Genomic DNA, 16,255 nt, shown 5'->3' on the forward strand with positions numbered 1-16,255 from the left:
GGCCAGGGATCTAACCCGTGTCCCCTGCATTGGCAGGTGGATTCTTTACCACTGTGCCACCAGGGAAGTTCCTCAATCATTTTTAAGGGTATCAAGTACATTCATACTGTTGTGCAGCCATCACCATCATCCTCTCCAGAACTCTATTCATTTTGCAAAACTGAAACTCTGTCCCCATTAAATACTAACTTCTCAGTCCCCCTCCCTCAGCCCCTGGCACCTACCATGCTATTTTCTGTCTCTATGAATTTGACTACTCTAACTACCTGATGTCAGTGGAATCATACACTATCTGTCTTTTTGTGACTGGCTTATTTTACTTAGCATGATGTCCTCAAGGTTCATCCACGTTGTAGCATGTGTCAGAATTTCCTTCCTTTCTAAGTCTGAATAATATTCCATTGCATGTATATACCATGTTTTGTTTATCCATTCATCCATCAATGGACACTTGGGTTGCTTCTACCTTCTGGCTATTGTGAATAATGCAGCAGGCATTTTTCATGGCTGTCAGCTTACCCCCAGGGGAAGGCAGTGACTTCTGCAAAAGGAATGGGCAGCTTCATAGTGGCCACAGTGGTGGCTGGGAGATCCAGGGGGTCTCCCCCTCCCTTCCCCTCCTCTGTTTCTCTCTCTGCTCTCCCCAAGCAACTCCCTGCCAGTCTCGATTAATTCAACTCAAGTACTCTATTCATTCTTTCCCTTCTTCCATTTTCCTTGTCTGCATAGGGCTTGAATCTTCTCATGACCCCCTCAAGATTCGCTTGGATCCCTGGGCACTTTAAAAAGCCACAGTTCCTTGGGCTACCAGGGAACCCAATATCACAAAGATCTGTGGCTGAGGTTATGTCTCTGAAGGCCACAGACTGAGAGAGGACAGAAGGGTCCTAGTAGCCCCCACCCACCGCCATCCTTCACTGAAGCCTAGGTTTCCCTCCTCCCTTTGCCAAATACTATTTCCTGTTCCTGTAATAAGAGGGCTCCCCAAGCTAGATCTATTGCCCCATAGACCAATGTGTCAGCTCTTACAAAAGAGATGATTTCCTGAGTGGAGTGAACACCACATGAAATGTGAGGCTGAGACCCCTCAATTCAGCGGTATCCTGGGAACACTATACCTGGGACTAGCTCATGTGTCTGGAGTATCGTGAAGGAGGGAGTGATGTGGGGGTAAGGTTATGCAGGGTTTGGAGGCCGAGGCAGAAGGGGTTTGGAATTGATTATGTGCAGGGAAACCACTGGAGGACCCTGACTGAGGAGTGTGTATGATCAGCTGCTGTGCAGAGAATGGGGAGCCAGTTAGGAGGCTGATGGAGTCTTCCAGGTGAGAGAACTCCTGCTCTTCCATCCAAATCTGCCCACCTCTTTTACATTACTTAAGCCTGGAACTTGGGGATCATCCATACCACTTTCGACCTGCAAGTGTTCCCTGTCACACCCCCTCCCGTGGCCCCAGCTATGTCCAGGTCCCACTGGGGGACACTCTCCTGGCTCCTGTTCTTAGCAGATCCTGTCACAATCTCGAGTAACCCATTTGTGTGCAATTATTTGATCGTGGCAGCAAGTCTTCAGTGTGCCTCATAATCATCTAGGGGGCTGCCTGAGCCTCACTTCAGGCGGTGCCGGAGAATCTGCATTTTACGTGGTTTGGAACTCTGTGAGAAAGGAAGTTGATAGTCCGAATCTCCAACCAGACTCTTACCTCCAGGAAGGCGAGAGAATTGGAATGATGAATAAGCCCAGTCTTGCTGGTGGGAGTTGGCTCCCAAGTTTTGGTGTAGACAAGTCAAGCCTGAAATTCTCCCTTTTACTCTTTTTAGCTATTTGGCTTGTCTTGGTTTGGAGAGACTGACTTCCATTGGTCTGGACCGTTGGCCCGAGACTTATATAAAGACCCTGGAGATGTTAACTGCTTCTGCCCCGGCGTCGCCTTTTCACACGCTGCGAGGTGGATGTTAACATCTGCCCCATTTCTGGGATGCACAAACCGAGGACCAGCTGGCGGCGGACAAGTGCCCCGGCGGCTCGGCGGACACGGCCGTCGCCCTTGACAACGCGGCACAAGGTCACGGAGGTCCCGCCCCCAGGTCCGGCTGCCCCCGCGCGGCCAGACCGCGCCCGGACCGCGCCCGAGCCCGAGCCACAGAGGGCCCCGCCCACCCGCCGGCGCAGGCAGCGGGCCGGGCAGCCGGGCGCGCGCTGTGACGTCACCACGCCGCGCCCGAATAAGGCCCCGCCCCGGCCTCGCCCCCGGCACGCTTGGCTTCTGTGGGCGCCGAGGAGGATACACATGGCTCGCGAGCTGCGGACGCTGCTGCTGTGGGGCTGCCGCCTGCGGGCCCCGGCGCTGGCGGTCGCCCGGGGAGGTGAGGGCGGCCGGGCAAGACGGGTGGAAAGCGAGTGGGGACGGGCACGCGCGGAGCCTTCGGGGTCCCGAGCCCCTTTTCTACGTGGGAGGCGCGGTGACGGCTCTTCCGTGTTCGGCTTGGGAGATTTTTGTGAGGTTTACGTGTCCAACGCGCTGCGAGCGGCGAACGCTGAGCCCTCGGTACGTTCTGGTGTCACCTGGCTCGGCTCCGCGCCAGGCTGCCGGGTTTCCCCGGAGGTGACGGGGTTGAGCCCGGGCCCGCGTGACTGCAGCAGAGGCTTCTCTCCAACGAGCTCCTCGGGCCGGGTTGAGGCGGAGGGGTCGCGGGCTCCTCGTTCCTGGAGCCGAAGGCACTTTCGGGAAGTTGAAATCGAAGGGCGCGTGTGCGCTGGGAAGGGGCTTCACCAGGGTGATTACTTAAGTCCCTTAGTTGTGTTTTTATTCTTCCCCCCCCCCAAGTTGATTTATACACGAATAACGCATAAGCCACTTGATCACTCGTTCATTCGACACACACCTGAGTGCCCACTCGGCCCGGCGCGCGGCAGCAAACCAGAGAACCGGCACGCTGGGCTCTCGTGCAGCCCGTGGACCCTGGGTTGTTGCCCGCCGTATCCCTAGGGCCTGGAATTGGTAGGTAGGTGCTCAAATCAGTGTTGAAAAAAAAAGAATGACCGCAGTCTCTGCTCTCACTCCCCACTCCGCAGTAACCACGGGTGAACGTCTTGGCGTTGCTTCCAGGCTCTGTACACTTAGTTACACACATATAAATACACACGTCTGTTTTTACGTAAAAAGGCCTAAACCGTATATACATTGTGCTACAGATTTTTTTTTTAAGCTCTAGAATGGCTTACATATGTTTTCCTGTCAGTATGCACGGGTTTACGGCTTTACAATGGACGCATAGTAGTATTCTGTGTTAGGACGTATCATCATTTACTTAACATTGCCCTATTAGTGGACGTAATAAAGGTTATTTCCAGATTTTTGGGGGGGAGGGGTCATTACAGTGCTGTATAGAATGGGCGAGTATTTAATCCTTGTGTCCATGTGTGGCATTTCTTTAGAATTACAGAGAGTTTTAGAATTGATGGTTCAGAGCCTGTGCGTATTTGAAATGTTAGCTGATATTGCCAAATTGCTGTACAAAAAGGCTTTATCAACTTATATTCTCATTAGCAGGGAATGGGAATTCTCACAGGGAATTCTCATTACCAGTGAGAATGTTTTCATTTGTTTAATGGCCATTTGTATATCTTCTGTGAATTTCCTCTTCATGTCTTTTACGGCTTTTTCTGTACCTGAGTTTTAAATTTTGGTGTAGTCTCTTTTTAAACAATGATTTTTAAAAATATCATGCATTAGCAGATAAGACAACTGTAGGTTTTATTACCGTTTCTTGTATTCAACATCTTCCTTCCTTTTGGGATTTATTTCCTGTGTTAGCAGAGTATATATATACCCTTGTGTTTGTTTTGCAGAAAAAGTCAATGGGTTGTAAATTTTCTAAGCCCCACCGTGTTTAAAAAGATTTTTATTTTGACCTCATACTTGTAAAGTAGTTTGGCTGGGTGTTGCATTCCAGGTCAAAATAATTTTCCTTCAAAGATTGATATTGCTATGTTGTCTTCCAGCAACTTCGTTAAAGGTGAGCAGTCATATCAGTTTGATTCTTGTGTTTTTTTGTAGCCAACTTGTTTTTTTCCCTGCTCTCTGCAGGTTAAGATTCTTTTCCCATGTTCTGAGATGTTCTGACCATGTGTGTTTGTAATTCATTCTTTGTACCATTCTAATTTTCACGGTTGGCATTGCAAGAACGAGAGCATGCGGCAGCCACAGTAGGACTGTTTGGTGCTTAAGTTAACATCTTATGACTTTTCTGTTCTCTATAAGCTGGAGGCTTTGCTGGAATTTTCTGCCTTGGGGAGTTGTAAGGGGTGGGCAGTCTGCTCCAAAGAAAGTTCACAAGAGTGAGCTTTCTCTGTTGTAGGGCTAAATCATTGCAGGTTTGTGTCATCCTTCAAAACGAGCCCCACCTGAACCCTGTCAACTGCAAACACCCATTTAGTACTAATTATTTTGTTGATTTATTTTGCTTCCTCCCTCTGCTCTCAGTGTGGGGCCCATACTATTTAATTTCTGCCCTTCCACCTCTTGTGCTGCAACCTTCACAAGAATTCAGGCAAATTTCTGGTGTTCTCGGGCTGTTTTTGGGGATGCAAGGAGTAGCACTTGCTGGTCAGATTTCACTCTCTCAGTAAAGCAGCTGTGGGTGTTGCTAATTTAACATGAGGACAAAGGTTTCAATGGTTAACTGCTTAGACCCTGAATGGCAGTGCCGTCTATGTAAACCATGGTCCTGGGGCTTAGGGCTAGCGCCAGAGAAGCATGTGGACAGAGGAGGGATGTGTGGCCAGCTGTCCAGGAGGCAATGGGACACTTGGTTAGGATGAGGGGCCTGAGTTATCTGTGCTGTCTGCAAAAGATCAACCCAAATGTAATAGGTTAGTAAAGACCTTATTAGTTACTGGCTGAGTAATTGATCAGAACTAAGACAGAAGAAAGATCCCCAGGTGTTTTGCTCCCCTCTGGCATGCAGCTTCAAGGGAGGGAGGGAAAACGGCTGATGAGTAAACACTGAAGGAAAATGACAGTTCTCACTCCCAGATGTCAAATACCAGGTTGTAACAGGACAAAGGAGACTATTAAAGAGGCCAGTGGTGGTGTTTGCTTGTCTGTCTCAAACCAAAGTACTGACTCAGGATCAATGAAAATGTATCCACTTCACTCTCAAGTGAGATACTTTAAGTTGCCAGAGGATTTTCTTGGTTTGGGTTCTTGGTGCCTTCATTGCAGCAGCTAGAATTTTTCTTAAATACCATTCTGCTCAGCCTTGATACAGAACACTAGCCTTTTTTACTAGGAAACTGCTGTTTGCTTCGTCCACGTGGAGACTTACCTATAGTTCCGTAGCTTTTAGTAAAGGTAAATTCCAGGATATTTCTGGAATGGCTGGTTATTTCTGCTAAAACCACTAGGAATTACAAATGATGAAAGTTGTAGCTTGGAGAACCAATGTCTACTTGGGGGCATTATTTCCATCTGCTTTTTGATGCCCAAAGTATAGGTAAATTGAATACAGGTGTAGCTGAGTCATGGATGTAACTAATTTTGAAAGAATGGCTGTTATTTAGCAGCTGTATAATCAAGAAATGTGATTAGAATATTAGAAATTAATTTTGAGATAGGCAAAATGAATGCCATATTTTAAAAGAAAAATCTATATAGCAATACCGTTAAGAACAAAATAAAAGGGTACAAGTCTTCCGAAAGGACCGGGACAGTGAGGGAACCGATGTGTGCTGTGAAGGAGTGAGCAAAGCACTGAAGTTCACATATACCGATATTCCAGCATTTTTAGGAAATGGAGTGCCTGGAAGGATTTTCCATGAAACTTACTTGCAAAGTAGTAAAACATTTCATTTCAACCATTATGATTAGAAGTCTTTCTAAAAGACTTAATCATCAGATGAAACATGACAGAACCTTTCTTTGATTTTTTTCAGGGTCATTATGAATGTTAACTTATGGTCTTCTGTTGTAATACACAGGCCTCTGCAGGACCACTAGGATGTGACGGCTCCTTTGTCTATAAAATGTCCCAAACTGAAACTGCATCCTGAGTATTTCTGTGTTTTTAGCCTCTATTACTCTCATTTTAACTTACCAGGCCTCTGACGCCAGGTTCCCTCCTCCTCTCTGTTTTCAGTTGAGGGTTGGGAAACTGGATCATAAAACTTGTTAGCAACTTTTTTTAAAGGAGAGGAGAATTCTGGATGGGGACAGAATATTCTTGTTTAACTGAAGCTCTGCATGTGGATTTTGTGTCCTGTATTTTGACTCTTCAGAGATGCCCCTCCCTTTTGGTTTTGCTGTGTTTCTCTGTATTCAGGGAGTTGATGTTTCTTGATAGAGTGTCAGTATTGCTTAGTAGAGAACGATTAAAACAGACTGTGAAGGCACTTCCCAGGTGGCACACTGATTAAGAATCCACCTACCAATGCAGGGCACACAGGTTCGAGCCGTGGTCTGGGAAGATCCCACATGCTGTGGAGCAACTAAGCCCATGTACCACAACTGCTGAGCCTGTGCTCTAGAGCCTGTGAGCCACAACTACTGAGCCCGCGAGCCGCAACTACTGAAACCCACGTGCCTAGAGCCCTTGCTCTGCAACAAGAGAAGCCACTGCAATGAGAAGCCCACACACCGCAACGAAGAGTAGCCCCCGCTTGCCACAACTAGAGAAAGCCCTTGTGCAGCAACAAAGACCAAACAGCCAAAAGTAAATAAATTTAAAAAAAAACCCAAAACAGGCTGTGAAACACAGTAAGGTTTAAGAAATAGTGAAAATGTTCAGGAATTCCAGAGGAACGCATGTAGAAAATTTTGAGGGAATACAGATCTTTTTTTTTTTTTAATATTTATTTATTTGGCTGAGCCTGGTCTTCTTTGCGGCATGTGGGATCTTTAGTTGTGGCATGCGAACTCTTAGTTGTGGCATGTGGGATCTAGTTCCCTGACCAGGGATCAAACCCAGGCCCCCTGCATTGGGAGTGCAGAGTCTTAGCCACTGGACCACCAGGGAAGTCCCCAAATCTTTATTTGATATATAAATAGAAAGTGAAGAACTTTCTGTCTAGAATATTGATATACATAAATCTTACCTCAAATGATTACAGAACTTAAGAAACAAAATGTTTGGAGAAATTTCAGATGCGAATAGCTAACCTGTGGTATCTGGTGAAATTTGAGAGATAATGAAACTATCCGAGTTGACTTAAACTGAAAAGCAGAGAATTTCATGCTTACAAGCATAAAACTATGGTAACATAGTTGGAGGTGTTCTGGAAAGAAAGCTAGAGGCTACATTCCAAAGGATGACGGTTTTTCCAGTATTGTATTTTCCCTTTTGGGGAGAGGCTTAATTCTCCTTTTCATTGATCTGAAAGTACCTTTACAGAATTTTAAACTTTATAAGTAAACTCATTAAAAATTTTACTTTTTATAGAACCTGAAGCTTTAACTTAGAAATGTTTAGGTTGATATTAGATGAGTGAATTTCAAGCATTTTTTGTCATGTACTCTGGTAAGAAATGCATTCACATTGTGACCTGCTATACAAGTATGCATATACTGTACAAATATGTGTACATACTTAGCTGAAAGAGTTTTGTAAATACTTACATGTATTATGCTATGTGTTGGTTGTTTTTTTAAATATTTATTTGGTTGCACCAGGTCTTAGTTGCGGCAGGTGGGCTTCTTAGTTGCGGCTCACGGGCTCCTTAGTTTTGACATGTGAACTCTTAGTTGCAGTATGCATGTGGGATTTAGTTCCCTGACCAGGGATTGAACCCTGGCCCTCTGCGTTGAGAGCACGGAGTCTTAACCACTGCGCCACCAGGGAAGTCCCATGCTATGCATTCTTTTACTTTCCGTTTCATTAAAAAAAAAAAAAATTCTGACTTAGCTCACTGAATTGCTTAGTTCACTGAATTGCTTTCATAATCAGCAATCTTGACCTGCATTCTGAGAAACACTGTGTCCTGTGGCTGTACCTTCTGAGAAAATGACCATGTGTTTATCAAGGGCCTGCTCCAACTCTAGGGTGATCGTGGGAAAAATAAAGACATGAGACGGTCAAGGCCACTGGAGCTCCATAGTGTGGCAGCAGCAGTTCCTTAAACGAACATCTGCAGTGCCTGCTGTGGGATGAGACGGACAGGAGTCCTGGCCCTCTGTGGCTCTGATGTGGAGTGGAGTCTATGCAGACAAGTACGTGCTGTATGGATGTCATGTGAAGAAACCAAAGCAGGAAGAGGATCGCAGTAGAAGTGGGGCGGTCAGGGGAGGCCTCACGTGCAGGGTGGCGTTTAAGCAAAGCCTGGAAGGAGGTGAAGGTGTCCGAGGCAGGACGTTTCAAGCAGAGGGAGTGGTAGGTGCCAGGGTCCTGAGGCAGGAATGGGCTGGCATATTGGAGGGACAGTAAGGAGGTGGGGGCCGCGCTGGGGACGCTCTTGAGTGGAGTTGGGTTAGAGTCGCGCTGCTTTCCTCTACGTGTGACTTCATGGGGAGATATGGGCAGCTGGTGATAAGATGGGGAGTTAGAGTTAAAGCTAACTTCATAGGAGTTTCCTGAGAAAAATTATTTCTACATTTTTATTAGTGAGAAGGTAGTGGTGTTTTCCCGAACAGACTGGTACAGTGAAAAAAACTTCTACCCTGTCTCAGCTCACTGCCCAGTGGCTCCAGAAAAAGCCTCTGCAGCGACGGGTGTCCACACCGTCCTTCCCTTGGGAATGAAGAAGGGCTACCCCGGTCATGGGCTGTGCGCAGTCTGCCCCTCACACTTTGCACATGCTGTATCTAGACACCCAGAGCCCTGGAGCCACAGTGTGGTGCCCCTTCCTTCACTTAACCTTCTCCTGAGGGACCTTTAGGTTGTTTGCAGTCTTCGTTCTTTTTAAAATCACAGGCAGTGCCACCAACAGTTTTTTACACCTTCACCAGTGCTAGCATAACTATTTTATAAATGTTTGTCAGTCTGACAGTGAAAATGCTATCTTGTTTTAAAATGCAATTCTTTAGCTATGAATGTGGTAATGCATCTTTTTCTATGATTCAAAGCCATTGATGTTTCTCTTTTTTGTGAAGTGCCATTTTCCTCTTGCACTATTGGTCTTTTTCTTGTAGATCTGTGAGTGATCTTGCTGTATTAAGGAAACTAGCCTTCTGCCACATGTTTCAGACTTTTTTTAACTCTAGTGTGTTTGCCCATTGACTTTCATTTTTTTAAGTGTGGTTATTGCTCATTGTTTTATTTTTAAAAAAATAAATTTATTTTATTTTTGGCTGCATTGGGTCTTCGTTGCTGCGCGCGTGCTTTCTCTAGTTGCAGTAAGTGAGGGCTACTCTTCGTTGCGGTGTGTAGGCTTCTCATTGTGGTGGCTTCTCTTGTTGCGGAGCACGGGCTCTAGGCGTGCAGGCTTCAGTAGCTGTGACTCGCGGGCTCTAGAGCGCAGGCTCAGTAGTGGCGCATAGGCTTAGTTGCTCCGTGGCATGTGGGATCTTCCCGGACCAGGGATCGAACCCATGTTCCTTGCATTGGCAGGCGGATTCTTAACCACTGCGCCACCAGGGAGGTCCTCTTGTTTTTATTTTTATTTTTTTTACCTCTTTATTTTGTTTTGTTTTGTTTGGCTATGCCCTGTGACATGTGGGTTCTTTTTGTTTTGTTTTTTTTGGCTGTGCCCTGTGACATGCGGGATCTTAGTTCCCCGACCAGGGATCAAACCTGTGCCCCCTGCAGTGGAAACATGGAGTCTTAACCACTGGACCACCAGGGAAATCCCTCATTGTCTTTATTTATTCATTAAATTTTTTTAATTTTAGTTTTTTATTGAGATATAATTGGCATATAACATTATAAGAGTTTTAGCTGGGCAACATAATGATTCAATATTTGTATATATTGCAAAATGATCACCACAGTAAGTTTAGTTAACATCCATCACATCACATAGTTACAATTTTTTTTTTTGTTTAAGGGTCTACTTTATTGTTTAAGGTCTACTTTATTGACTTTAAGGGTCTACTTTATTGACTTTATTGCAAAATGATCACCACAGTAAGTTTAGTTAACATCCATCACATCACATAGTTACAATTTTTTTTTTTGTTTAAGGGTCTACTTTATTGACTTTAATTTTTATGTGGTCCATAAATTTATGGTTCTTGGGCTATGGTGTCTTGTTTGGGCAGAGTTCCCTTTTAAGTCATTAAGGAAAAAGATCTCAAGTGATCAATGTTATTAGACGTTAGGTAGGGAAATGCACATCAAAACCATGATGAGATAGCACTTCACACCCACCAGGGTGGCTATAATAAAAAAAAACACAGGCAATAACAAACATCTGTGACGATGTGGAGAAACCTTCACCCACTGCTGGCAGGAATATAAAATGGTGCAGCACTTTGGAAAACAGTCTGGCAGTTCCTCAAATGGTACAGACTTTGATATAGACAAATGGCATAGACTTACCATTTGACCCAGCAATTCCACTCCTAGGTTTATGCCCAAGAGAATTTAAAACACAGAAACTTGTACAACAATGTTTATAGCAGCATTATTCGTAATATTAGCCAAAAAGCAGAAACAACCCAATTGTCCATCAACTGATAAGTGGATAAACATCATGTGGCCTATCCATATAATTGGTGTTATTCAGCCATAACAAGGAATGAGGTATGTTATGTGCTACAATGTGGGTGAACCTTGAAAACATTACGTTAAGTGAAAGAAGCCATAGACAAAAGACCATGTGTAGTATGTCCAGAATAGGCAAATGTCCAGAATAGGCAAATCTGTAGAGACAGAAAGTGGTTACCAGGAGCTGGGGGCAGGAGGAATGGGGAGTGACTACTGATGGGTATGGAGTTTCTTTCTGGAGTGTTAAAAATATTCTCAATTAGATAATGAGGTTGGTTTTGTAAATACACTAAAAGCCATTGAATGGTACATTTTAACTGGGTGAATTATATCTCAAAGCTGTTTTTAAAATATCTCTTATAATTTCTTTTAGTACTTTTTTTTTTTTTTTTCGGTACGTGGGCCTCTCACTGTAGTGGCCTCTCCTGTTGGGAAGCACAGGCTCTGGACGCGCAGGCTCAGCGGCCACGGCTCACGGGCCCAGCTGCTCCACGGCATGTGGGATCTTCCCGGACCGGGGCACGAACCCGTGTCCCCTGCATCGGCAGGCGGACTCTCAACCACTGCGCCACCCGGGAAGCCCAATATATATCTTTTTACCTCTAAAAAGGATCTAATTATCATTTCTGTTCTCCATCCTGACTTTTTATTTAACGATTCTCAAACTTATCTTCCATCTTAAATACCCATCACTCTCCCTCCCCAGATTTACAATGGCAAAGGACTCAGCTACTCCTCTTCTGAAGGGCTTCTGGGTCACTTTTAGTGTTCTGCAATATCTAGATTAATTATATAACTTTTATATGCACTGGGAAACCAAAAAATTTGTGTGACTTTATTATTGTGGTACTCCCTTTATTGTAGTGGTCTGGAACTGAACCTGCAATATCTCCAAGGTCTGCCTAGTGCTAAACTAGCCTTACATCCTTCAGATAAACCTGCTTGGTTGTGATGTATTATCATTTTTATATATTAATGGATTTTACTTGCTAATATTTTATTAAGGACCTCCATGTCTGTGTCCATGATTGATATTGGTGTAGTATTTTTATTGTGTGTGCATGATGTCTTTGTCAGCTTTTGATGTTAGGGTTGTGCTGTCATCATAAAACTTGAATGGAAATAATTCCTTCTTTTGCTATTTTCTGAAACTGTGTAAGATTGATGTTACTTCTTCCTCATGTGATTGATAGAATTCAGTAGAAATTCTGGGCCTGGAATTTTATTTACAGAAATACTTTTGCAAATAAATTCAATTTCTTTATTACATATAAAGCAATTCAAAATTTCTGTTTCATTTGTCACTTTGGATAATTTTTTCAAGGAATTTGTCTATTTCATATAAGTTGTCAAATTTCTTGGCATAAATTTGTTCATAATGTTTCCCTATTATTTATTTATTTTTGGCTGCGTTTGCTCTTTGTTGTGGCGCACAGCCTTTCTCTAGTTGCGGTGAGCGGAGGCCACTCTTCATTGCAGTGCATGGGCTTCTCAGTGTAGTGGCCTCTTGTTTCAGAGCACGGGCTGTAGACGCACGGGCTTCAGTAGTTGTGGCTCATGGGCTCAGTAGTTGTGGCTTGCGGGCTCTGGAGTGCAGGCTCAGTAGTTGTGGCACATGGGCTTAGTTGCTCTGCAGCATGTGGGATCTTCGCGGGCCAGGGATGGAACCCGTGTCCCCTGCATTAGCAGGCGGATTCTTAACCACTGTGCCACCAGGGAAGTCCCCTCTGGTAATACTTTTTATTTTGCAATGTACTTTGTCTGATCTAATTTGGTCCTACCAGCCTTTTTATGCTTACTTTTTACGTGGCATATCTTTTTCCATTCATTTACTTTCAGTGTATCTGTGTTTTTATATTTAAAGTGATTGTTTTGTAGACAGCATATAATTAGGTCTTGCTTTATCAATTCTGACAGTCTTTGCCTTTATAATCAAAGTGTTTAGTCCATTGACCTAAAATGTAATTATTGATGTAGTCAGATTTATCTCTACCATTATGTTATTTGTCCCCTCTCATTTTTTCCTGTCTTCTAGCTTTCTTGTATTCTTTTGGATCAAGTAAATATTTTTTAGAATTCCATTTTAGTTTACTAATGCTTTTTTAGCTATACCTCTTTGCATCATTTTTTATTGGTTACTCTGGAGAGTGTAATGTTCATCCTTAACTTTTCATAGTCTGTTTAGAATTAGTATTGTAATATACCATATAAACTGTAAAAGCCTTGCAACTATATAGGTGCATTTATTCCCTCCACCCCATCCTTTATGTTACATTTGTCTTATGTATTGCCTGTACATACGTTGTAAACCCCACAAGATAATGTTTTAATTTTTGGTTTAAATTGCTTTATATATTTTAAGGAAATTAGAGAAAAATTCTTTTGTGTTTACATAGGTTATCATTTCTGATGCTCTGCATTCCTTTTTGAAGATCCAAGTTTCCATTTCATGTCATTTACTTTCAGCCTGAAGAACTGTAGCATTTCTTTTAGTGCAGGTCTGCTGTTTAATACTTAAACAGCATTAAGTACCATTGTCTTTCAGCCTCCATATTTCTGATGAAAAGTTAGCTGTCATTCAACTTACTGTTCCCTCATGTAATGTGTTGTTTTTCTCTGGTTGCTTCCAAGATTTTCTCTTTTTATTTGGTTTTCAGCAGTTTGATTATGATGTGCCTAGGTGTTTTTCTTTGATATTACCTTGCTAGTGGTTCATCGAACTTTTGAATCTGTAAATATATGTCTTTGACCAGCTTTGGGGGAATTTTCCAGTTATTATTTCTTCAAATGTTTTTTCTGCCCTATTCTCTTTCTCTGCTCCTTCTGGGACTCCAGTTACATGTATGTTAAACTTATTTCTGTTGTCCCACATATATCTGAGACCCTGTTCTTCTTTTTTTTTTTTTTTTTGCGGTACGCAGGCCTCTCACTGTTGTGGCCTCTCCCATTGTGGAGCACAGGCTCCGGACGCATCAGGCTCAGCGGCCATGGCTCACGGGCCCAGCTGCTCCGCGGCATGTGGGATCCTCCCGGACTGGGGCACGAACCCGAGTCCCCTGCATCGGCAGTTAGACTCTTAACCACTGCCTTTGTTCATTTGTTTTTAATCTGTTTCACATTGAATAATTTCTGTCAATTTATTTTGAAGTCCATAGACTCCTCTGTTGTCTCCATTTGGTTTTTAAGCCTTCTAGTTAATTTGTAAGTTTCAGACATGGTTTTTTTTTTTTTTTTTTTTTTTACTTCTTTATTGGAGTATAATTGCTTTACAGTGGTGTGTTAGTTTCTGCTGTATAACAAAGTCAATCAGCTATATGTGTACATATACCCCCATATCTCCTCCCTCTTGCATCTTCCTCCTACTCTCCCTATCCCACCCCTCTAGGTGGACACAAAGCACCTAGCTGTTCTCCCTGTGCTATGCGGCTGCTTCCTGCTAGCTACGTATTTTATATTTGGTAGTGTATAATGTCCATGCCACTTTCTCACTCGTCCCAGCTTATCCTTCCCCCTCCCTGTTTCCTCAAGTCCATTCTCTAAGTCTGTGTCTTTATTCCTGTCCTGCCCATAGGTTCTTTGGAACCATTTTTTTTTCTTTTTTTTTTTAAGATTCCATATATATGAGTTAGCATACAATATTTGTTTTTCTCTTTCTGACTTACTTCACTCTGTATGACAGTCTCTAGGTCCATCCACCTCACTACAAATAACTCAGTTTCATTTCTTTTTATGGCTGAGTAATATTCCATTGTATATATGTGCCACATCTTCTTTATCCATTCATCTGTCAGTGGACACTTAGGTTGCTTCCATGTCCTGGCTATTGTAAATAGAGCTGCAATGAACATTGTGGTACATGACTCTTTTTGAATTATGGTTTTCTGAGGGTATATGCCCAGTACAGACATGGTATTTTCTGTATGTAGGATTTCCACTTGGTTCTTCTATTATAGTTTGTCTCTGAGATTTCTCATCTTTTATTTTGAGCATATTTTACTTTATGTCATATAGTATTGTTATAATGGCTGTTTTAAAGCCCTTGTCTTCTGATACCAACATCTGGATCTTCTTGGCACCAGTCTCCATTGACTGACACTTCTCTTTAGCAGGGGTTGCATTTTCCTGATTCTCTGTATATTGAGTAACTTTTTATTGCATCCTGGACATTGTGGATGTTGCCTTGTGGAATCTCTGGACTCTTGTTATATTCCTCTGACGAGTAGTTGTTGTTTTAAAGGTGGGTATTGACCTGGTTGGCCCGCCACTGCAAACACTTTCTCTTAGGCAGCAGCTTGAGTTTTTTCCTTAACTGCGCTGCTTGCAGTTTGCCCCACATATGCATGGTTCAGGAGGTCAGCCAGAGACTTAGAAGAATTTATTCCCCAAATTGGGGGCTCCCTATCTCTGACTCGCCTTTCTGGGATTTCCTCCCTTCACTTTTCATATTCTGTGGTTTTCCAAATCTCTCCTCTGGTTCTTCAGGCCAGAAAAGTACACATTGTGTGTGTTTTCTCTTAGAGTTTTAGCCACCCCTCATTGAACCCACCGTCATTCTGTGCCGTTCTCTTCTTCCAAATATCTTCTCTCCAGAATCTGCCTGCTTTTGTTGGTTCTCCAGAGCCTTCAGGTAGTCTTTTTGTTGTTGTTCCTGTGTTCATGGTTGTTGTCAGGTTTGGTTGGTAGGATACACCTCAGCCATACAGGAAGTGGCACTTTGTGTAGTAAAGACGAAAAGTGAAATTGCTGTTATCCATATCACACTTGAGAAAATGGGAGATTGTCCATTTGGAATATGTAATTCCAGAGAAACAATCAGCATATTTCTCATAGCTTAAAATAATGTGTCTGTATTTAAGGTACATAACTTAGGATGCCATTATGAAGCAAAACCATAGTAAGAACTATGGCTGATATATAAGAAAGATTTTTTTTTCTTTCCTTAAGAAAACAAAGCAAAAGAACATACCGGGCTTCCCTGGTGGCGCAGTGGTTGAGAGTCCACCTGCCGATGCAGGGGACGCGGGTTCGTACCCCGGTCCGGGAGGATCCCACATGCCGCGGAGCGGCTGGGCCCGTGAGCCATGGCCACTGAGCCTGCGCGTCCGGAGCCTGTGCTCCGCAACGGGAGAGGCCACAAACAGTGAGAGGCCCGCATACCGCAAAAAAAAAAAAAAAAAAAGAACATACCCATTGTGTTTTGACTCATGTGCCTGCCTTAGCAGGCCCCTGTTGGCAGTTGCATTTTTAATTTATGCTTACTAGTTAAAATGGCCTTGTGGATCACTACTGCCATCTGTTGGCTGATTGAATGGGGTTCTGATTGAGTATAGTGATGTTTATGCTGATAAAAAGTTTCATGATTGTAAAAAAAAAAAGGCTGCTTCTGCATCAGATGCTTTGGCATACAGAGAAATATGTTTGTTCTTGCTTTCAGAGAATTTGATGCTAAGAAATATAAGCTTGTTCCTGCCCTACTTTGGTGAGATGTTATATATTAAGAAAAAGTTAATAGTAGAAGAAATGCCACAAGCTGGCTTGTAATAGCAGTTTTAATTTAGTAGCATGGAAAACAAGTGCTCTGAATTCATAGTAGGGAGAGATTATTGTGTACTGTG

The 16,255-nt window shown here is 43.3% G+C and overlaps 1 protein-coding gene across 2 annotated transcripts in view; it reads left to right on the forward strand.

Moving 5' to 3' along the window:
* Nucleotides 1-2,239: 2,239 nt before the first annotated feature.
* The window catches only part of TRAP1 (TNF receptor associated protein 1), a 48,690-nt gene continuing 34,674 nt past the window's right edge, over nucleotides 2,240-16,255 (forward strand). For both annotated transcript variants that reach the window (XM_030848522.3, XM_060285728.2), the window contains exon 1: nucleotides 2,240-2,366. In XM_030848522.3, coding sequence (XP_030704382.1) covers nucleotides 2,291-2,366 — 76 coding nt within the window. In that variant the 5' untranslated portion in view covers nucleotides 2,240-2,290. The remainder of the gene's footprint in view (nucleotides 2,367-16,255) is intronic.

The sequence above is a fragment of the Globicephala melas genome, chromosome 15 (assembly GCF_963455315.2).
Source record: "Globicephala melas chromosome 15, mGloMel1.2, whole genome shotgun sequence".
NCBI classification, from domain to species: Eukaryota; Metazoa; Chordata; class Mammalia; order Artiodactyla; family Delphinidae; genus Globicephala; species Globicephala melas.